The 23,786-nt window shown below is 38.4% G+C and overlaps 1 protein-coding gene across 5 annotated transcripts in view; it reads left to right on the forward strand.

The window, feature by feature from the left end:
• CPQ (carboxypeptidase Q) overlaps positions 1-23,786 on the forward strand; it is a 624,148-nt gene that overhangs the window by 163,057 nt on the left and 437,305 nt on the right. For all 5 annotated transcript variants that reach the window (XM_027849956.1, XM_027849959.1, XM_027849958.1 and 2 more), the window contains exon 3: positions 20,340-20,547. In XM_027849956.1, the coding sequence (XP_027705757.1) occupies positions 20,340-20,547 (208 nt within the window). The remainder of the gene's footprint in view (positions 1-20,339; positions 20,548-23,786) is intronic.

The following is a 23,786-nucleotide window of genomic DNA, read 5'->3' on the forward strand; positions in this document are numbered from 1 at the left end:
CAAGGAGGCAGGTTAGTGAAGTGAAAGGCATGCTAGACTTCAAGTCAAGGTCCCCAACTGGGTTCAAATCCTGACTCTGCTATTTAATATCTCTGTGACTGTCCTCAAGCCACTTAACTTCTCTAGCCTCAATTTTTTCATCTGTAAAGTGTTACCTTTGGGTTAGATTGCCTCTAAGGTCCCTTTAAAGTTAAAATCTATTATAACCCTGTGGTTGTTTTTGTCTTTGTATCTACTGCACCTAAACACAGTACTTTGCAGTATAAATACCATGAATATTAGTTGAAATGAATTTTTTAAAGGCTATTCCTGTGATTTTTTTGGTGTGGCAAACTGCCAGGGAGGAGACTCCCTCCACTAAGCAAAGTCTAGAATTATTTTGCTGCTTGTAGTCTTAGAGAGTCGCCTGAGGCACTGAGAGGTTACTCACACAGTCTGTATCTGTCTGAGGTGGCACTTGAATCCTCACCTTCCCGATTATGAGAGACTTGCTGATACTATTTCACTCTGGCTCTTTGAAATGAGAGACTGTAAAATGACCTGACTAAATTTAAAATTAGATTGCCACTCTGTCCCAAGCTAAACTTTTGTCATTTGCCTCTATGCACACTTATCTTTTTTTGCTTTTACCTTCTTCTTGTCCTCTGAACATTAATGGCTTGTCTTCTGCTACTATAATTCCCCAGCCCTCTACTGCTCTCCATTCATAAAACATTTATTAAGTGCCTATGTTGTAAGGCTTTCCCTTGTCCAAAATGGACGTGTCCAGGCTTTTCTGGGTTCACTGTCCAACTTGCTGCTTGTTTGTAGGCCTGGTAACCTCTATTGAGTACGGTTGGCATTCTTTGTTAGGTCACATCATCTTTGGCCTCTCTCCCCCTAACTCATATGCAGAGGCTACTTGAGTGCGAAATCTATTTTCAGAAAAACATCCTGAAATGAAGTCTAGGTTCCCTTTTTGTTTTCCAAACCTCAGAAAGCCAGTTTGTTCCAGTGCTTGAGTTAATCCCTGGTTGACCATTGGGCAGCTCTGGCAGCAGTATTAACTCTTAGAGGCCACTGGGGTATGATTAACTAAGTGCTTAGGTATAAGGTGTTGGTATAGCCTGGTTTCAATAGGTGCTTGATCTGCCAAGGAATCACTGTGACCATGAATTTGCTGAACTGAAATTCATGCTCACTTGTTTTCCCTTTATCCAGAAATTTGGTTTTAACTGAAAAAGTGGAATATATGTGTTCATTTTTCACCCAGGAACCTTGAGAGATTGGCATAAAATGGTGGGCAGAAAACCAAAAGGATTTGTTCCCTTCTCCAACCTCCTGTAACATTTTGTTTGAATCATTTGTATGGTATTTTCCACATTATGCCTACTGTTCTAGCCATTTGTGTATGTATCTTACCTTACCCATTAGCTCTTTGAAAGCAGAGACTATATCCTCAGCTTCTTTGAATATATTCAATTAACAAAGATAGTCATCTTTGCTCCCCTTGGTACACAGGACATAGTAGGTGTTCAGCAAATGTGTTTAATGAGTGGAGACATGTATAGTTGAGTATGTAGCTTTATTAACAACTTAATCTTTCGCAATAGCACATAACCTAAGAAGGAATTCTTAGACAGAAGACTCCCTTCTGGGTTCTTTCTAGTGTATCAATTCCCTTCTTAAAATGTGGTGCTCAGAAGTGAATACATTCTCCAGATGTGGCCTGATCAGGGTGAAATATAGCTTCTCTGTCAGTCCTTTGTCCTGGATGGTGTGGCTTTCCAAGTATGGCCTGAGATTCTATCAGCTTTTTATGCTGCCCTGGCCCATTCTTCACTTGAATTAAATTTGCAGTCCACCAAAACTTTTCAGATGAACTCATTTCTAGCTATGCCGCTCTCTTTCTCTCTCTATTTCTGTATCTCTTTCTCTGTCTTTCTTGGTCTGTGTCTCTATATGTATACACATATATTTTAATATGTATTTCTAGAAACAAAACAGATACATAAATATCTACATGTAGCTATAGATATATTTATGTGTGTATGTGGATATATATGCAAATGCACATATATGTGTATATATATATATATATATCCACACACACACACAATTTCTTGCCAAGTCTAGTGTTACTCTCCACTAATTTTCTGAGACAGCAATTCTAATAATTGTCCATCATCCTTCATATGATTTTAAAAATGAATTTCTCTTCTAATTAGATTTTTTGGGGATAGCCATCTTTCTGTTTATATATACATATATATATATATATACATATCATATATGTATGTATAAAATATGTGTGTGTGTGTTACCACAATCTAAATCAAACCAAAATCTAAAATAGCTGGTATTTGCTGGCTACACACACACACACACATACATGCATACAAACGTACATACATTTATTTTTATGCATGTGTATATATAATACACAAACATATACAAACAAAATCTATAATAGCTAGTATTTGCTGTTCCTACTAAGGAATAGTAATAGTGATTAAAGGTAGGAGAAAGTAGTTGTTTTTTTGTTTTGTTTCTTTAAAAAATCTTTTAAATTTGTAAGGAGTAGCAGCTGATAAGGGTAGTGAGAGTTGGGACTTCCAACATTTCTCAACTGGCTAGAACAATTAGCTAAATATCCTTCAAATACTCAAAGGTATCTGTAATCTCATCAATTTGGGAGTCCCTCCAGCAATGAAGATCACAACTCATTCATGGCTATCCATCTTGTATGACCCTTATCCATATTCACCCAAAAGTTTATGAGTGGGGGTCCACCCCACTCGTAAATGATGGAGGCCTTTATCACCTGCTCCTGACGTCACCAGCGTACTGGTAAAGTAGTCTGGCTGTCCAATGGTCCTCCTTTGCTCTTGCCTTGTGACCAGTACATCTTCCCTTCTGTCATACAGTTTCTTAGTTGTGTCCTTACACCTGTTCTTCTTGATTATAGATATTGCAGCCTGCTCACACCTACCATGGACTTCTCCATTATATACTCATTTTAGGTTCTTTAGAGGCAATGATACTCCACCTCTTGCTGCCATATAGTGATACCCAGAAGATGTTTGTATTGATAAGATGGACCCTTGTTATCCTGGGAAGTTTGGGGTCAGTAAAAGAGCAATGAAATTGATCCTGCCTGCTCTTCTCTGTTCCACTCTGGACCCAGCTCATTATCTTTCTATGTTATCTGTCCTATATAGAGATCATGTTGGAAAAACTATAAAGTGTTCATCTAAAAATATGTCACAATCTGGGCAATAGATACTCTTCATCTACTCGACCTTTCCTGTGTGGATAGACAGGCCAAACTCCTTTGAGTGATTACATATTTCTTTAAGGATACTCTGCAGTATCCTGAGGCTTGATGCAATCCACACAATGTCATCCTCAAATAGGAATACCTAGAGGACCTTACTGTCCATAAGGAATCCCTTCTTGACCTGGATTCTTTTCTGGGTCTTCTCCATCACAGGGGGGAATACTTTGGGTAAGCCTGAGTCTCCTTGTCATATGCCTTGTCTTTTTCCTCATATGACTTAATGAGAGGGTCATCAATCAGGTTTACTTCCTTTGTTACATCTTCCAAGGAATCCTGAATGATCTTGATACATGGATGTCAGAAACATTGCTGTAAAAGAGCCTGTAAGTTGTGTTTTGTTCTTTACAATCAAATGCTCTTTTGTAATCAACCAACGAGAAACACAGTAGGTCTCTACATCTTTCAGTTAATTTTGAGATAGTAAAGGTGCGATCCATTGTTAAATGTCACTTGTAAAAATATGCTTGCTCTCTGCTCATCAAAGATGTCTTCAATTCATATATAGATGACGCTGGTAAAGATTTTATATAGATGTGAGAATAGGCATCCTGAATGGTAGCTACTGGTATTTTTTAGTTACCTTTTTTCTGTATTCACAAGGTCTAAGGTTTTTTCTCCCACATCTTTGGTGTCTTCCTTTTCTTCACGTATCTTGTATACCAGTCAGTCAATTACCTCATCTCCAGTTGAGATCTTCTGTATATACTTGGTCCAACCTGGTTACCTTTATTTTCTTTGTTTTCTTTAATGTCATTTCTAACTCCTTTATGAGCAGCTCAGGGACTGTGGTGTTAGTGTCCAAATGTGGTGGTTTCTCTATCTTTGATTCTTTCCCTCTTGCCTTTTTAGTCTTCTGGAAACTTATTCATCCCCATATACTCTATGATTTGGTGGCAACTAGCCTTCTTTTTGTTCTTTGCACAAGACACTCTATATCCCAACTCTGGGCATTTTTACCCACTGCCCCATACATCTTAGAATTTTCTCCTTCTTCACCTCTGCCACCTGGTTTCCCTGTATTACTTCAAGTCCCAGCTAAAATCCTGCCTTCTATAAGAATCCTTTCCTGATCTTCCTTAATGCTAGTACCTTCCCTCTGTTGGATATTTGAATTTATCACATGTACAGCTTTTTAGTAGCTTATCAGAAGCAGTTAGATGGCCCAGTGCATAGAATGCTGGACTTGGAATCAGGAATACTTCAAAGCCAGCCTTGCTGTGTGTCCCTGGGCAAGTCACTTAACCTGTCTACCTCAGTTCTGTCATCTTAAAATGGGAATAATAATAGCACCTAACTCTGAGGGTTTTTGTAATAATAAAATGAGATATTTATAAAGCACTTTATAAACTTTAAAGTATTATATAAATATTAGCCTTTATCTACCTATCTATTTATTTATTATTGAATTCCTAGTTATCTTTTAAAACTCACTTCAAATGTCACCTTCTCCATGAAGGTTTCTCTGATATCCTACCTAGTCAATAACATACTTTACCTATCTAGAATGTCAGATATGTTTTTGTCTTATGCCTCTTTAATTGCATTTATCATATATTATTTTGTGTTATATTTATACCATGTTGTTGCTGTTGAATTGTTTCAGTTGTTTCCAACTCTTTGTGTCCCTGTGTAGGGTTTTTGTTTTTGTTTTTATTTTGTTTTGTTTTTTGTTTGTTTTGCAAAGACACTGTAGTGGTTTGCCATTTCCTTCTCCAGCTCATTTTACAGATGAGGAAACTGAGGCAAACAGCCCCTTACCCAGGATTACACAACTAGTAAGTGTTTGAAGCCAGATTTAAATCCAGATAGATGAGTCTTCCTGACTCCAGGTCTGGCACTTCATCCACTGTGCCACCCAGCTATACCTGGATAGGTCTCAGGGGGACTTGGAACTTGAAAAGAGAAGAAAATTACATCTTTGCATTCACTGACCTCTAACTGAAGTTTAACATTTCCTTAAATTTTGAATTAAAAAAAGATATTTTGAGAAGGAGGGCTTCACCAAACTGCCAAAGGAATCCATGACATACAAAAAATGAACAACTGATCTATTTCAACACCTAATTTTACAGATGAACAAATGAGACCCCAATTGTTTAAGTGACTTGCCCAAGGTTAACTGAAGATGTAAGCTGCTGAACCTGGATTGGAATTCAGGTCCTCTGATTCCATATCCAGTGTTCTTTCCACTATACCCTTTCTATTACACTCTTAGAGTAAGTCATCTCTGAGGTTCCTTACAACACTAGGATTATGTAACTCTACATCTGACCATATCTGGACTATTTGTTAAATAGTCCACTATCTTTAAGATGGATATTAATAAATTGCAGAGCATCCAAAGGAAGGACAGTGATGATGGGAAAGTGCCTCGGAATAATGCCATATCTAAGGGACAGCTAGGTGGCTCAGTGGACAGAGCACTGGTCCTGGAGTCAGGAGGACCTGAATTCAAATGTGGCTTCAGACCAAACACTTGACACTTACTAGCTGTGTGACCCTGGGCAAGTCACTTAACCCCAATTGCCTAAAAAAATAAAAATAAAATAAAATTAGAATAATGCCACATCTGATTAGTTGAAGGAACTGGGGTTGCCTAGAGGGCAGAAAGGAAGATTTATGAAGACATGATAGCTGTTTTCAGGTTATGCTGTGAATGAGAGATTAAGCTTGTTCTTGACCATGGAAGGCAGAACCCATATAGTAGATGGAAATTAAAAAGAGTACAATTTAGACTCCACGTAAGGAAAACTGTAACAATTAGAGCTATCTAAAAGTAGAATGGGGAGGGCAGAGAGAACTAGGTGTTACAGTGAGTAGAGTACCAGCCTGGAGTCAAGAAGACCTGAGTTCAAAACCAGCCTCAGATACTATGTGACCATAGGCAAGTCACTTAACCCTGTTTGCCTCAGTTTCCTCATCTGTAAAATGAGCTAGAGAAGGACGTGGCAAACCACTCCAGTATCCCAGCCAAGAAAACCCCAAATGGGGGCACAAAGAGTCGGGCATGACTGAAAACAACTGAGCAACAAAAAAGTAGAATGGGCCACCTCAGAAAGTCTTCAAGCACAAGCAGGATGACCTCTTGTAGCTAGCTAAGATAACATGGTGTTGAGGGCCTAGGATCATCAATCTAGACCTTGAATGGTCACTAGTCCAACTTCTTCATTTTGCAGATGAGGAGACAAAGAGTTTAAGTGACTTTCCCAGTGTCATTCATGTAGTTCAGATGTGAACTGAGGTTCTTTGACTCCAAAACCAATATTCTTTCTGCTGTATCAGTTAATTTAATAAATTTTCTGTTTTGGGGGTATCTGTTTGGGGGAATTTATGAAGCTGAATTTGAACTTAGGTCTTCCTGACTTCAGGGCACAGTGCTCTATCTACTGTGCCACCTAGCTGCCTCTTCCAATAAGGCATACCTGGGCAAGAATGTGAACTCACCCTAAAAAACCTACGGCTCTTGACGTTAGCAGCACACTGCCACTGTGTGAAGATGACAAAGACCTAGGTGTTTTACTAGTATCTATCTCTCAGGATTATTATGAAGATCAAATAATATAATATTTGTAAAGTGCTTAGCACAGTGGCTGGCACATAATAGGTGAATAAAGGCTTCTTCCTTTATGCCTCCTTTTTTACTGCTCCCAGGATAGGAGGAGTGATAAGAGTTTGGAAGTTCCTAAGTGTTCCACATGAGAGGGTGGGCTCTTGAAGGGAGATAGTTGACCACCCCTTGCTCTACTTGAAGATCATTGGGCACAAGGCTCAATGACTGTTTTGATTTAATCTTCTATTACCCATTCCTCTCCCTGGTTCTTCCCCTGAGGTCCTTTCCAACTCTAAGATTGTTTGATTTTTGCAAACTATGAACATGCAATATGGAGGGGGAAAAAAAACCCTGAGATTTTAATATTCTTTTTGCTGTGGCCTAAGACAGTGTTTTATATCCTGATTGTTTCAACTATAATTCAGATTGCTTTTCAGGATTAACCGTCTTTTTCTTTTGCATTACTCACATAGGGTCTGATTACTGTTGTTTTTAAGAAGTACCCCTCCTATCATCTCCATTAATAGATTGGGACCTGATGTGATAATGGTCCCCTGATTTATGAGAGAAATCTTGTGGAGTCTAATGGAAAATAAATGATAATTGAAGCCGACTTTGAGTAATACGCATGGAAAGAAGAGCTTTCTTTTGTTCATTTTGGTCATCTTAAAAATGGAAATAGTAAACCAGATAATATGGCTTTTCTTTCACTAGGGTGTGTGGGGGTGCTTAATTTTTTTTACCTTGTTCAGGGAAACATACTAGTTCCTTAAAGTATAGGTATTTTTTTTTTTGGTTTGTTTTTTAGGATTCTTAGGATTTTTAGGATTCTCTGTGAATTTTGTCTCTGTCTTTGAGCTGCTAGGGGTTTTGTAAGAATATGGAAGGAGAAGAGGAGAAAGGAGAGTAGAAAGGAGAGTTCAGGTTGTTGGTAGAAAACAAAGTTTTCTATCATACTTCCCTCAGAGAGCTGTTATATAAAAATTAAGTGAGGTCACATATCTGAAAGCACTTTGTAAACTATGAAGTCCTAGTCATTAGTGAGGCACTGTTATTATTGGAAACCAAATTACTAAGTTTCCTAGAATGGCCAGTAGAAAGGAACAAAATTCTAAGAAGCTCCAGGGAGACTTGATGAAACAATAGCACATAGATAGCTGGTTAAGAAAACAGTGTCTGAGAATGGAATTTAAATTTCTTCATGATGGCTTAAAAAAATAGGCACAATGGACTTTTAAAGAGTGCTTATTGAGAGTTGGTCGAAATATCTTTTCATGGGGTATTGTGAATTTTTTAAAGGGCTTTAAGTTGAAATGGCATTGGTAGGAATTATTGCCCATGAATAATCTGTCAATCAGATGTTATAGAGTAGGTATAGAAGAAGAAGAGTATCAGGAGAGTAATTCGCAGGAGACAATATCCAAGAAAAGGGCTGGAAGTGAAGCCCCAATGGTCTTGGATAATCTAGATATAAATGCACAAGGAGTCAGTAATGAACAAGCTGAACTGGGCTGTCTAGCCTAAGGGTCATAGAGTCCTTGATTTACAGCTGGAAGATAATATGGAGATGATCTAGTCCAAGCCCTTCATTTTACAAAATAAGCAAATTGGGACCCTGAGAAGTTAAGTGATTTTTCTCTAGGTCACATAGGTAGAAAGTGGCAGAGACAGGACAGAAACTCAGGTTGGATGACTCAGATTCAATGATTTTTCCACTAAAATTTGACAGCATAGATATTCCTGAGAATTAGTGAGGTTAGTCTCAAATGTGATTATGGAAGGGCATATTTTATTTAAAAAATAACAGAATAAATATAAGGGGTTGTGGAGTAACATTGCACATTGAGAACCTATATTTAGGAGGATATCTAGGAACTATAAGTGGTAACATTTGGGTTATGATCAATGGAGAGAGAAAGAGAAGTATTCTTTAAGGAGCATACTAGAGACCACTTCACCTGAAGAGGGAAATGGATGATGATTTGAATGAACAGATGACAAACCTGTCATGGACTTATAATATAGTAGAAATAGAACCAGGTGTGGCCTTGAGGCTGTAGGTTCCCCACCCCGAGCCTCATCTTTTTTTTCTCTGCTACAAGCAGCTACTAAATTTTTTACCTGCTTTAATAATTTCATTCTTCAGAAGGTGTAAGAAGTAATTAGGAGAACTGATATTTTGGCTACAAATCTGACCAGCAAGGAAGCATTACTTTCTGAGGTAAAAATTGTGATTATCTTTCAGGAAAGTGAGCACTCTATTTTTAAATTTATGGTAGAGAAGGAAGGGAAGCCAAGATGTGCATAGTTTGAAATGCTCCTTGGATTTTGGAAGGGAGGATTTCAAAGAATTTAGAGAGAGGGTAGTTATAATAGTCATAAGGATTGTTAATTGGACATCAACCAGCTTAGGCCTGGAGAGACAGATTTGATGTGGAACTGGAGAAAGGAAACTATGCCACTTAAAAAAAAAGAGAGAGAAAAGGATGGTGCCTATAAACCTTAGGCTGGTGTGCTTTGGTTGGATTTCTGGAAAAAAATTTTAGAAAGTTTTATTAAAGAGATGGCTGTTTGTAATTTTAGAAAAGGAGGCAGTGGTTACAAGCCAGTATGGCTTTAGCAAAAACAGATCATACCAGATTAATCTCCTTTCCTTTTTAAATATTGCTGTACTGGGAAATTCATCAGACAACCTACCTGAACTTCAGAAAGCATCTTCTCTAATGAGTAGGATTATAATACAGTCATGTGGATTTTGAAATGGCCAGATAACAGAACCCAAAGAACAGTCATTAACAGGTTGATATCATTTTGGAGGTAGGTTCCTATTGGAGTGCCACAGAGAGCTGCCCTTGGCTCTGTTCTGTTCAACATTTTTATCAATGGCATGGATGAAGGCTTCAATTAACATATGAATCAGTATGTAGATGGCATGAAGCCAGGGGAGGACAGCTAACAGATTGAATTATAGAGTCAGGAAGACAAAAGTTCCAATGGATTGTACTGAATATTTTAACAGGGATAAATCTAAAGTTCTCCATTTGGGATTTAAAAAAAAAAATCATCTCATAAGTTAAGGATGGGAGACGCCTGACTAGGTAGCTGTTCCTGGAAGAAGAATGATTAGGATATTTCAATGGATGGCAAGTTCAGTATGAACCAATAGTTTGACACAACAACCAAAAAAAAAATGATGTGACTTTCGGATGCTTTGTATCCAGAACTAGGGAGGTGATGGTTCTGTTGTACCATCAATACAAGTCAGACAACATCCTGAATTCAGTTGTAGGTGCCAAATTTTAGAAAGGACATTGGAGAGCATCCAGAGGAGGACAACCAGGGGACTGGAGGCCATGCCACGTGAAGATTGGAAGGAACTGAGCGTACTTAGCCAAGACTTAAGGGGCACAGATAATCAAACGTTTGAAAAAATTTCACGTAGAAGAGGAATTAGATTTGTTCTGCATGGCTCTAGAGGGCAGAACCAGGGTTGGAGTTTCCAAAAGTCTGATTTTTGACTTGAGATAAGGAGAGACTTTCCAACAATTAGAATCTTAAAGTGGAATGAGTGCCTTTAGGAGGTTGTGAGTTCCCTCTTATTCTAGGTATTCAATAAAAGAGCCACAGATCACTTTTGGGGCATGTTTTAAAGGGAATTCCTATTAGAGTATGAATGGAGCTGTTGATTCCTGTCTTTTGAGTTCTTGATTCTGTGGCTGTGTCCTGTTGAAGGAGTTTTGCTTAGTAGATTTTGTAACATCCATCTTGGCTTCTCATTGGTTTTTTTCCTCTTGGCAATGTTCTGGATAGGTCAGGTTGCCCTCAAGCTTAGTTCTGGATAGGGGAGGTGTTTCCCTAGTGCTGAAAGGGAACATCCCTCTTTAACAAAAATGTAAACGTCTCCCAAGCCTGATCCCATGGCTCACTTTTTTTTTCCCCCGACAGTGCTTGATATAACAAAACCTCAAAACAATAAAAGAGTTTGGTGTCCTCCTTGGAGTCTGTTGTTATCGACTTGCACACCTGGACATTTCTAATGTAGCTAAATTATCATCAGTCTTGGTGCCTGCTGAATATTCATTTACTCCAGACTCAATGACTCTCTTGTTGGTTGTAGGAATCCATTTAAATATTGAATAGAGTAGAATGCTGCCTTAATATGACTTTAATTTCACAGTGGACTATGAAATTTTCCAGGTATTTGGCTCCATTTCCAGGGCCCTAATCCAGCCACCAAAGTTATCCTCTCACTAGGGCATTCTTTGGGTGGATGGTCAAACCTGTTGTTCATTAGAAACAGCTGTAACTTAGCATATTTCCCTTAATATACCAACAATAACCTCAATTAAATTACGAGGTAGTTCTCCTGATTCCAGAAAGTTATGATTCTCAATATCTGCCCAGATGAAGGCAGTGAGTTCCAATTTTCCCACGGCTTCTACTATAGATTTATATAAAAAAAAAGCAAGTGGATGAATTGCCTTTCCTTTTTTCTTTGTTCTTCTGGGTCAGTATTTGCCTGCTGACATTTTGAGATAAGTTAAACTCTTAATTGTTCTTAAAGATATGCTTGTGGATCTGTAGCCAGTTATTGAAATTCAAAAATCACCCATTCAGCATTTTATATCTCTAGGTAGAGTAGTGAGAAAGGGGGAAAAGGGGCCAGGCCCCAAGGTTTCCGTAGATTGGTGCCTATCTTGAAATCAAGCATTCCTGAATGTTTGTGTTTCATTTATTGAAAGATTTTTTTTGTGCCTTTTGTTTTTATATCACATTCATTTCGAAATACGCCCTGTCCTTCAAATGTACTCCAGCCTGCAAGCCTTGCTTCATAACAAAGATAAAAAAAAAATACAAAGTTAAGCCAAACCAGCCAACCAACCCAGTGATCATATAGCACAGTGGATAGAGCATTGACCCTGGAATTAGGAAGACTTAAATCTCTATATAAATGCTAGCTATTATTATTATCATTGTTGTCACCATTTAATAATAATAATAATAATAATAACAACAATAATATGGCTCAGTAGTGTATCATAACAGCCAAAAAAGCTAATGCAATTTAAGCCTGTTTTAATAATAGAAGTTTATTGCCCAGAGTCAGAGGTAAATGTCTCATTGTTCCCTGTATCTGGAGTCTTTTCCCTCACTTTCTTCACCTGTTAAAGAGGGTGGGTGGCACAGTGGATAGAGTCTGTACCTGGAGGTAGGAAGACCTGAGTTCAAATCCAGTCTCACATACTTATTAACTCGGTGTCCCTGGTCAAGTCATTGCTTGCCTCAGTTTCCTTATCTGTAAAATTGGGATAATATAAACAGCTACCTCCAAGGATTATTGTGCGGATTAAGTGAGATATTTGGTAAAGTGCTTTGCAAAGTTTAAAGTTCTATATAAATGCTATGATGATGATGATGATGATGCCTGACAGGCTGACAGCCTGTGCAACATTCCACAGTCGTAGTCCATCCCCTCTTTAATGAAAGGACATTGGTCATAGGATCATTGATCTGGAACTGAAAGGTTGACCAGAAGCTATTTGGTCCAATCTCTATTATTGGAAATGAACAAAGTAAGGCACAGGGAGGTTGTGACTTGGTCAATATCACATAGATTGTCATTATCAGAAATGGAATTTGATCTCAGGTCATATGACCTGAGAGCCATTGTTCTTTCATCTACTCACCTCTTTGCCAGGGCCAAGTTTGGTCATTAGAGTTAAGTATTGTTTAGTTTCATTTTTATTACTCTTTGCACTTACATTGCTGTTCTGCAATTCATTTTAAAAGGATTTTCCAGGTAATATTTAAGACATTTGTCTTTTTTATGGCCGCTGTTAAACTTTCATCAAAACCCAGTTCCTTAGCTTATAAGATTAAGCAAGCTGGCCAAACATTTGTTACAACTTTCAGTTTTTACTGACACATTTCAGTACTACACAGTTTACCTAAGTGCTGCAAATAAAAAAAAATCAGTCAACTGTGACTTTCTTTTATATCCATATTTCTCTCTTGCCACAGTGGCTGGCCTTTATTGTTGAACATTCTTCACTTGTCACTGTTACCACTTGACTAAATTGGGTCTTTGGTCTTTTGGCAGATTGTGAATGACTTCTTGGAAGGCCTTAAATATGGTTCCCAATTCAGTAAAAACTGGTCAGGAGGGAAGATGGCAGAATACTTTCTGTTTGCTTAAGCAAGGCCTCGGTATTATAGGACACTCAGACAATGTCTTCAAAGTATTTTTTTATTTGAAGAATAGTGATGTACTTGGTAATGAACAAGGAACATGTACTGTAAACTGAGAAGCATGAGAAGCTTCCACATTCCCTGAGAGCTTTTGTACAAAGGAGGAAAGAAAACAAGCTGACTCCTTTGTGGCCTTTGGGAGTGGTTACGTTAACCATTTGTTAAGAGCTGGATTCATGAGATGCATTGGCTTCCAAGAGCATTGTTCCCAAACTTTGTCAGTCCTTTTGTGTGATGTCAGTGTGGGTTGGTTAGCAACATATCAAAATATGTCCAAGATAAGATAAATATGTGTTTCATGAATCCCAACGGGAACTTAAAATTTTTTTTTGCCTTTGTAAATAATTGCTGTCTTTGAAATGTGTGACTTTTCAACTCTATTTTCCTTATTCCCACTCCGTTCTTTCTAACAATTTATGATTTAGGACTAGCTGGGCAAATGACTCAGAGACCATTATAAGCATGGGAGATAGTTTGAAAAGTGTGATCTTCTTGACCCAGTTTGCTTGATGCATTTGATCTAAAGTTTAATGCCTTTGACAGGCTCTTGAGACTATTCATAGTCTGGCATAAACATCTTTTCAGCTTTATCTTGTATTATTCCAGGATACACACTTTGTGTTCCTTCCAAATAAATTATTCTTTGAACCTGGAGCACCATGAAGATGGCTCTGTAGATAGAACACTGGGCTTGGAGTCAGGAAGTCCTGAGTTCAACTCAGGCATCAAATATTTACTAGCTGTATCACCTTGAGAAATTCACTTAACCTCCATTTGCCTTAATCCACTGGAGAAGGAAGAGGCAAACCACTTTTCCAAGTATCTTTTCCAAGAAAACTGTTGGACTGTATTGGTGCACTATGGTCCATGGGGTCATAAAGTTGAATACAACTGAACAGCTGAACAACAACAACCTGGACCATACCATGTAATCACCAGTGTGTACACTTACTCAAAGTCTTTCCTACCCGTCTTCCCATTTGAATTCCTATCCCTTTTAAAAGTGCTATTCAAATGCTATCTTGTCTATGAAGCCTTTGTTAACCCATCTACTCTCACCAGTCTATAATGACTTTTTTTCATTACCCATATTTTCTTTTTGTGCATATCTCAAATGGATTTTAAAAATAGTAGGTTTTTGCTTCTTTTTTTAAAAAATAAAATATTTCTGTCACTTTTCTAGGACAGTTAAACAAAACAAATCAACCCGTTAACTATGACAAAGTGTTAGGCACCTATAGTCTACTACCTCTGTGCTCAGAGGGAAGAGGCTTGCTTTACCCCTGGCATTGTCTGGAATCAGAATTGACGACTGCATTGATCAGAGTTCTGAAAATTTCAAAATACATGTTGTTTTCCTTTAGAAGTCATAGTATAAACCTTCAGGTTCTACTTCCCCTTAATTCTTCAGTCATTATTTCTCAGAGTTCTATAATTCTAATGCACTTATATAATAGGAATGGGGATGGGGCTGGAGCTGTAAATTCATTGACATAGGGAATGCCTGGGGTAAGGAAACTCTACCAGTGTAGGTCAGCACATTCTTTGAAAATTTTGGTTTTAGAGTGCTCAGAACACTATAGAGATTAAATGACTCACTCAGTATCACATAGCCAGTACATGTCAAAGTCAAGAATTGAATCCAGGGCTTTCTCAGTCAGAGACTGTACATATCATGTAATATTGTACATTATTTTTATCTGTGGATTTTGTCTTAGCTTCTTATTAGACTCTAGGCAGTGTGACGGCAGGAACTCTTTCGTGTATAAATTTTATGTGACCCCCATACCTAGCACAGTGATGTGTGTGTAATGGATGTGTAAGTGGTCACAGAATCATAGAGCCTGAGATGTAGACAGTATTTCAGAAGCCATTTAATCTAGTTCATACGTGAAAAAGAGCCTCTTCTAAAACATGCCTTCAAAATGGCCATCTAGTTTTTGCTTAAAGAACTCCAAAGAACTTCCAAGACAGTTCACTCCACTTTTGGATGATTCTAAGTTTTAGGAAATTATTCCTGATACCAAGCTTAAATTTGCCTCTTTATAATTTCTACTCTTTTCTTTCCTAAGACAGAATACATCTAATCCCTCTTTCATATGCCAGCCCTCCAGATTCTTGAAAAGGTCATCATGTCCCCTTGAGTCTTAGCTCCTCTAGGCTACCTTGAGTACCTTCAGCTGATTCTCACGGCATGAGTTTGAAACCCTGAAACCCTTAGATAACCCAGTTGCTCTCCTCTGTATCTCTCTGATAGATTGGTGTACTTTGTGAGATGTGATGCTAAAGCCCGATCACAATCCTTTAGATTTCATCTGACTAGGGCAGATATAGCAACACCTTCTAGAGGCCTCATATCTCTCTAATGCAATCTAAGACTGCATTAACTTTTTTGGGTAACATTGTTGTTTGTTCTTTGTTTTTGAAGAGGACCAATGATATCATAGCTGATGCTTTAGCTCCTGCATGGATTAGATTTAAGTGAGGCAGAATTACACAAAGTTGTCAGCCTCATTCACTTCCAGAGGCATCAAAGTCCAGTGGCAGGACAAAAGTCAAGATGACCAGTGGTGGTCTGAGATGCAGTGGATGACCTTGGAGTCTTTGATGCCTGACCAAGCTCTAAGTGCTCCACAGTGCCTACTTCAGTCACCTTCATGGCAATTGGAACAAATTGTTCTTATCTATCCATGTGAAGACTCTCATATGCTTGGGGTAGACATCCTCCTAACTCATTAATGGGTTTGAGGCCTGATAGTTACCCCCAACCTGGTTTAGCCTGTCTGCTGAGATAGTTTTACTGGGGTGTGGCTTCTAGGTTACAGCTTCTTGGAGCCACAGGTGAGAGTTGGGTGAATCAGGTGGACACCAAAGGTGAATGAGCAGCCCTGGAAAGGGCTTGACAAGCCCTCACACCAGAGGTTCTAGTGCTCCTGATCAAACTACTGACTCATATTGAACTTAGAGTCCACTAAAACATACTACTCTTTTTAGTGGAACTCTCATCTTCTCATATCTCTACTTTCTTCTTTGGGGAAGTTGATTTTTTTGAACCCAAGAGTAAGATTTTTATATTTTTCTCTTTCATATTTCATTTTAATAGACTGGGCCCAGTGTTCTAACATGTTGACACCTTCAGTGTGTTATATATCACTCCTAGCTTTGTGTCTTCTGAAAATTTGATAAGTTTGCCAAAGTTTGCCATCATCCAGGTCAGTGATAAAAATATTCAACAGCCCAGGGCCAAGCAGAGATTCCCAGGACATCCCAAAGGAAATCTGCTTCCAAGTTGATATTGACCCATCTTTATTTTTTTTGGTGAGGCAATTGGGGGTTAAGTGATTTGCCCAGGGTCACACAGCTAGTAAGTGTGAAGTGTTTGGTGTGAGATCGGATTTGAACTCAAGTCCTCTTGACTCCAGGGTTGGGGGTCCTGTGCCTCCTCCCCTGTGCCACCTAGCTGCCCCTATTGAACCATCTTTAAAGACTACCCTTTCTTAAAGCCATTCACCCAGTTTAAAGTTCACCTAACTGTCTTGTCATCTAGTTCAGAAGTATCAAACTTGCTGACCCCAAATTGAGTATAGCCCTAAACAGATTACATTGTAATTGGGAAATGTTTAAAAAAAATAAATAAAAATACAATACAACATGTATAATGTTAATTTGTGATTTTCTAAGTCAATATGGGGCTGACAGTTTGATACCACTGATTCTAGTTCACATCTCTATATTTTTTTAACATAGCTACTGTGAGAGATTCTGTCATATGTTCAGCTCAAATCTTGATAAATTGTGTCTGTGCTCATTGTTCTGATTTATCAGTCTGCTAACTTTGTCCACAACAGGGAAAATGGGCATTAACTGTTCTTGATGAAGCCAACCTGGCTCTTTGTGATCAATACCTCTTTTTTTTTCAATATTCACCAAATATCCCTATTCCTTTATTCTAAAAAAATTTAAACAGGAATTGAAATCAAGTATACTAGCCTAGAATGAGCAAACTCTTCACTTTCTCAAAAATTAAGAGATTGGTGCTTCCTCAGTCTGGTAGTGGGCAGGTGGGTGGGCACAGTAGGTAGTGTGCCCAGCCCAGAATCAGGAAGACTCATCTTCCTGAGTTCAAATCTGGGCTCAGACACTTACTAGTTGTGTAACCCTGGACAAGTCACTTAACCCTGTTTGCTTCAGTTTCTTCATCTGTCAAATAAGCTGGAGAAGGAAATAGCAAACTACTCCAGTATCTTTACCAAAAAACCTTAAATGCTGTCATGAAGAGTTGGACGTGACTGAAAATGATTGAACAACACAAACAACAATTCACCAGCAGTCTGGTTGTACTGCTCCTTTTCTCTGTGATCTTTTAGTCACTTTGTAATTATAGCTGCTAGTTTTTTCAATGCCTCTGGAAGTAAAATAATCATTGGGCAGTTATGCCTTCTCTTTTTTTTTTTGTCAGTTATCATCATCCCATCTATCTCAAGCCATGGTTCTCTGCCTTCTTCGGTCCTTCTCTGTTCCCTGGTGTAAAAGGGGTATCTCACAACTTTCAGCCCTCTCATAACTAGCAAGATGCTTGACTCCCTGATAATTTTATTAGTTGAGAATGTCTCTTTGCTCGAATTATAGAATCAGTCAATCAAAGGTGTAAACTAGGTATGAAAAAAAAAAACAACCTAAACACTTCTGTTGAATCAATGTATCAAATGTCAGAACATTTTGAGAAGAGCCATGGATAAAATCAGATCAGAACACACAGAAAATGTGTTGAGATTAGTTAAAAGAATCACCTTTGGACTGCTGCATGTCAGAGAAGAGGGTGGGACACAAGAAAAGGAAGTTAAGATACAGGAGCCATACCCTTGCGCCCGTCAGCAGAGGGCAGCAAAGGGGTAGGGGAGATTGAGTCTTGAAGGATGGATGACCTTGTGAACTTCAAAGACTGGAAGGACTTCCCATTAGCAAGGAGCCATTGTCCCTGTAACAGCAGTGGCTAATGGCAGCATTTGTATCGGTAATTGAGAGACACTCTAAGGATAAGCTAAAAGTGAATGGATTGGCCACACAAACCCCATGGAGTTTGTGACCTTTGGAGCCCAGGAGTGAGCTACATATGCTTAATTAAGGCAGAGATCCTTAACTTTTTGTGTCATGGGACCCTTTGGCAGTCTGGCAAAACCTGTGGACCCTTCTCAGAATAATGTCTTTAAATGCATATAATAAAATATATAGAATTACAAAGGAAACCAAATATATTGAAATACAGTTATCAAAATATTTTTAAAAATCAAAATCATAGACCTGTGGGTAAGAACTCCTGAATTAAGTGGAACTAGAAGGGTCCCAGAAAGAGAGAAAAAGACTTCTATTTGAGCAAGAGCTATGAGTTAACTCTGTTACATGTGCTGTATAATATTGAGCCCACCTTTCCATAAACTCTATATACCTGTGGAATAGTGTGTCTCAGACTTTTGGGGGTACTCTTGGTACCAACTATTTTTACTATATTGTATTAGTAAATATTCCTTTCTAAAAGCTAATTAAACCTAGATGGCTGGTAATCAACTGAGAGTACACTAGATAGGGGGTTCATGAGCAACATATTAGAGAATCACTTCAACTTCTTGGTGTTACCTCTAGAACCCTAAAGGGAGAGGTCTTTAGCTACCTTCTAGGAACCTTGATAGCCAGTGTGAATAGGAGTTGGGAGAAGTAACCCAGAGTTGATGTTACACCAGTAAAGCTAAACATACCTTTTTTTTCCCTTGCCAATCCTTGTTCCTTCTGATCTTTAACGTGGCTGACAGTATTCCATGCCATGCTTTTTCATAAATCCTGTTATCCATTCTTGCTTTCCTTCTATACATTAAAAAAAATCTAAATTGACTAGTGAGTTCTCTGTATATCCACCTTAGTCTCATTAGACAACTGCCCCTTTTTCCTCTTCCTCATAAGTGTTTGTCTTTGTGTCTTCTGGATTTCATTATTGAGATTCTTTTCTTGAATGGAATTCTTCTGTTGAATTTTTTTCTATGGTATCCGACTTATCCTTTTTGAAATCTGTCCCCCAACTTAGGGCTCATGTCAGACTATGTTCAGTTTTCCTCACTTTTTCTATATCAGATTCCAAGAAAGAATAATTATTTTCCCCAAGGTTCCATCTTCCCCCTCCCTAGCAACTAGTTCCTCACTAAAGAGAATTGGATCCCCAATCCTTTACCTTTTGAAAGATGAAATTATTAGTAAGGCAAGTCAATACCTCATTATCTGTTGAGCTTTTGGCATCAAGAGAGTTCTTGTAGGTGTTGGGATAATTGGAGGTCCCTATCACTATTGTATTGTTACTCTGTGCTTGTGATATATGTCAAAAATTCCTCATCTATTTTCTCTTTCTATCCTGATGATCAATAGCATGTTCTGATTATTAAATTGCTTCTATTTTTGTTTCCATTGGTTTTTGCCCAAATGTTCCCCTCCATTCTAACTCCCTGGGGCAGCTAGGTGGTGTAGTGAATAGCTAGTTGGCCTGGAGTCAGAAAAACTCATCTTTGTGAATTCAAATCTGGTCTCAGACACTTAGCTGTGTGACCCTGGGCAAGTCACTTAACCCTGTTTGCTTCAGTTTCTTCATTTGTAAAATGAGCCATAGAAGAAAATGGCAAACCACTCCAGTATCTTTGCCAAGAAAACCCCAAATGAAGTCATGAAGAGTTGGACATGACTGAACCAACTGAACAACAACAACCAAAACAACAACAACATTCTAATTCCCCAAGGTTCCTACATTTCATCACTTGATTTTAAAGAAAAATCTATTTTTTTCAATTAAAAAGACCCCCCCCATCTTCCCAATGGAAAAAAAAAAGAAAAAATAAAACTCTTGTAACAAATATACATAGTCAAGCAAAAACAAATCCCCATATTGGTAATGTTCCCAAATGTGTGCCTATTGAATATATATTCTTACTATACAGTGCAGCTTATACCTCCTCCCTATCCCCTTTTTACCTAGTCTGTGTATTCTGATTGAGTCATATTCTGTTCAGGGGTTTGATCCCACAAAGACTCAAGTTGATACTCATGAGGTCAGATTTGCTTCTCTGCATCAGGATATGTGGTTCATTGATGTTTATTGAATGAGTATCAACGTTATGTTCTTCTGTGTGCCAGACCAACTGATCACAGGAAACCATGTCAAGTTCCTATAATTTTTCTTTCTAGGAATTACAGCTGAAGTCCTGGTGGTGTCCTCTTTTGATGAGCTGCATAGAAGGGCCTCTGAAGCAAGAGGGAAGATTGTCGTTTATAACCAACCCTACAAAGGTTATGGAGAAAGTGTACAGTACAGAGTTCAAGGGGCTGTAGAAGCTGCCAAAGTGGGTGCAGTGGCCTCCCTCATCAAATCTGTCGCTTCTTTCTCTATCTATAGGTAAGTCTGTGTTGCTTATTTGAATCTTCTCTGTAGTAAATCACACACTTACAGAATGATGGCATGTTAGAACCTGGAAGGGACCTAAGAGTTCACCTGTGCCAGGGGTTCTTAACCATTATTTATGTCATGGCCCCTATTGGCAGTCTGATGAAGCTGATGGATCCTTTCTTAGAATAATGGTTTTAAATGCATAAAATAAAATGCACAAGATTAAAAAAGGATAGCAAAAAACTACAACTTTATTTTCATTCCTAGTTGAAATTTAACATTCTATTCAAATATGTGTATAAATGCCTATATGTACATATACACATATGTACTTGCATATACATATATGTATACATGCACATACACATGTATGCAAATTCCTTCCCATCAAAGTTCATAGATGCCTGTGAGGGGTGGCCTGTGGACCTGTGATCTTATCTAAACCACTTTGTTTTATCGATGAGGAAACTGGGGCTCAGAGAGAAGAACTGATTTGCTTGAGGTTGCACAGCTAATAAATAACTGAACTGGGACTTGAAATCATCTCTTTTGACTCTTAATCTCGGGTACTTTATGCTAGGTCACAAGTTAATTTCCAGAAAATAAATGTCTCCAAGAAACTATAATCTTCCCCTTCTAAAACATACACAGAGAAGTATACACTGGTCTACAGAAATTGTTTAACCAACCTATATTCATTTCTTTCGCGTGACTGCCTCGTCCTTATACAACTTCAAAGGGTCATTTGTGCTTACCTTTTAAAAGGTTTCCATTATCTCTAATGAGATAATAAATTTGAATATTGTGCCTTATATTTTATGTATTTTCATTGGAAGGAGAGATGCATTCACATCTGTGTTTTATCAAGGATTCCTAATGACTTTGGGAAGCTTGGCTGTTTTTCATCGTTGCTAGAAACCGGAAATACAAATCAAGTCTCAAACATATAAGAACTTGAGGGTGTCTTAGATTGTTCAGTGCTTAATTTCCTGCTTGGCTGGTGATTCCCTCCTGCCATCCCCGAGCCTTTGAGGCTCTTTTTCTGCAAATAGAGTCTAGCAGTTATATTTAGAAAAGACCCTAGACATTGTCACTTGTCATTTTGCTTTCTTTGGGTAGATTGTTGTAGTAGACCTCAGGTAAAACACAAACTTTTTTGAGTTGAAGAGGGAGGAGGAGAGTGGAGAGAAAGAAATAGTATCTAGGAATTAATGCTCTCATCTTGTAGCCTACTTTCATGGATATAATGAACATAGAAAAACATCTTAAAAACATTTGGAGATAGTGTTTAGCTAAGATTCCAAATGGAATCTGGACCTTTGGGTGTGAAGAGGAATCTCTTTGTTCTGCACAATTACTGTAGAATGAATGCTGGAGACACAGCTGCTCAACCTCAATTATCATCCCACACCCTTTCAAAAGGAAATGACTGAAAAATCTGGTGAGGCCAGAACTGGGAAATTCTCTAAGGGGAGCTGTCCAAAAGGGAAGAGAAAAGGAATGCAATACTTTTCTTTCTCACACTAGTATAATACACACACACACATACACACACACACACACTGTCATATACACACACATATACATATACATATATATATATATATTTTTTTTTTCCCATGGCAGGAAGATTGGGTTGTGTCATAGTCATCTGGAGGGAGATTTATGGGAATGAGAACTGATGACAATGATGCTGTAATTCCTTAAAAAAAATTGTTGATTTCCCAAATGATCTCATGGCTAATGAAATCATGGTGACTGATCATGGCTGAATGAATAGAGCACCAAATTTGGAATCAAAAGACCTAGGTTTGAATCCCGGTTCTCAGGCTTCCTTCCTATGTGACCCTGGGCAAGTTATTTCTTCTTTCTGAGACTCTTCCTTTGCAGTAGATCAGAGGTGGGGAACCTGTGGCCTTCAGTCCCCATGTGGCCTTCCAGATCCTTAAGTTTGGTCTTTTGACTGAATAAGGCCCATTTTTCAGATGAAGATAGCCTCAGAGGCTTAGATCAGAGGTTTAATAATTTGCACAGTTAAACAAATTATGGAGGCATAATTCAAATCCAGTTCTTCTTCAATTCAAATCAAGAACTCTGTTTACTACTTCATAGCCTTCCAAGGTGAAAACCTGAAGTGGTTAATGTACTTTGAGTGTGTCTAGTTTGCTCTTTCCCCTAATCTACCTCCCAGACTAAGGCCCATGATTATTTTACTTGTGGAGAGGGGACCCATCTCTAGTAGTCCTGATCTATATCTGGCCACTGGACCCAAATGACTCCAGAGGAGAAAGTGAGGCTGGTGATCTTGCACAGCCCTCCCTCACTTAAATCCAATTCGTTTGCAAATCATGGCATCATGTTCCTAGTGTCATGGTCCTCTTCCAACAACAAGCTGTGGAGAGACCCTTAGTGATCTGGACCTTTTTTTTTTTTTTTGGTGAATCCATAATTAGTGAGAAACATCATTTTTGCATTAAAAATCCTGAAATTAAAACTATATGTAGGTTATTTAATGCTAAGGATTTCCCAAAGTTCATAAGCTCATGGGATCATAGTTCATAGTTCATCTATTACAATAATTAGTTCATTTTAAGCCTAGTGGAAATATAATGGCTCCTTAGGTCCATGTAGTTTGGTCTCCTGCTTTAAGGAGTTCATATCAAATGAAAACTTAAGAATACAATCACAATTGCTCTGAACCCCCAGTTAGGACAATTCCTAATATTTAGGTAGAGGTTTGACTCTCAGTCTTCATTGACATTCATGTTTATCTCTAGCTAACCTCTGCCTCTTTGAATCAGAATTCAGGTTACCAAAATCATCTGGGTAAAGAAGCATAAACCTTTATCATAGTGTCAGGTACCAGGAGGCGGAAATTGGAGAAAGAACAAAGCTTTTCTTGTAACTTCAGTCAGCTCTCGAAGAGGTGAATACAATTGGAGATTTTAGCCCAAGTCTTCTGCTTTGAGATGCCTGTACAATTGATGGCCTTCCTCTAACTCTTTCTTTTTATCCACAGCTCAGTCCTACTTTCTATTTCTCCTTTTGTTGGTTTCCACTGGGTCGCCAGTTCTTTCCGGCTCTGGATTTCCCTCCTCATTCTCCACTGTTAGATTCTTGGACTATCTCTCCTCATTTTATACAAGCTCCCTAGGGTGTGACCAAGTGCCTCATCCAATCAGAGCAGACTTCCTGTTACTTACACACACACACACACACACACACACACACACACACACACACACACA

The sequence above is a fragment of the Vombatus ursinus genome, unplaced genomic scaffold, assembly GCF_900497805.2.
Source record: "Vombatus ursinus unplaced genomic scaffold, bare-nosed wombat genome assembly UNPS02008961.1, whole genome shotgun sequence".
NCBI lineage: Eukaryota > Metazoa > Chordata > Mammalia > Diprotodontia > Vombatidae > Vombatus > Vombatus ursinus.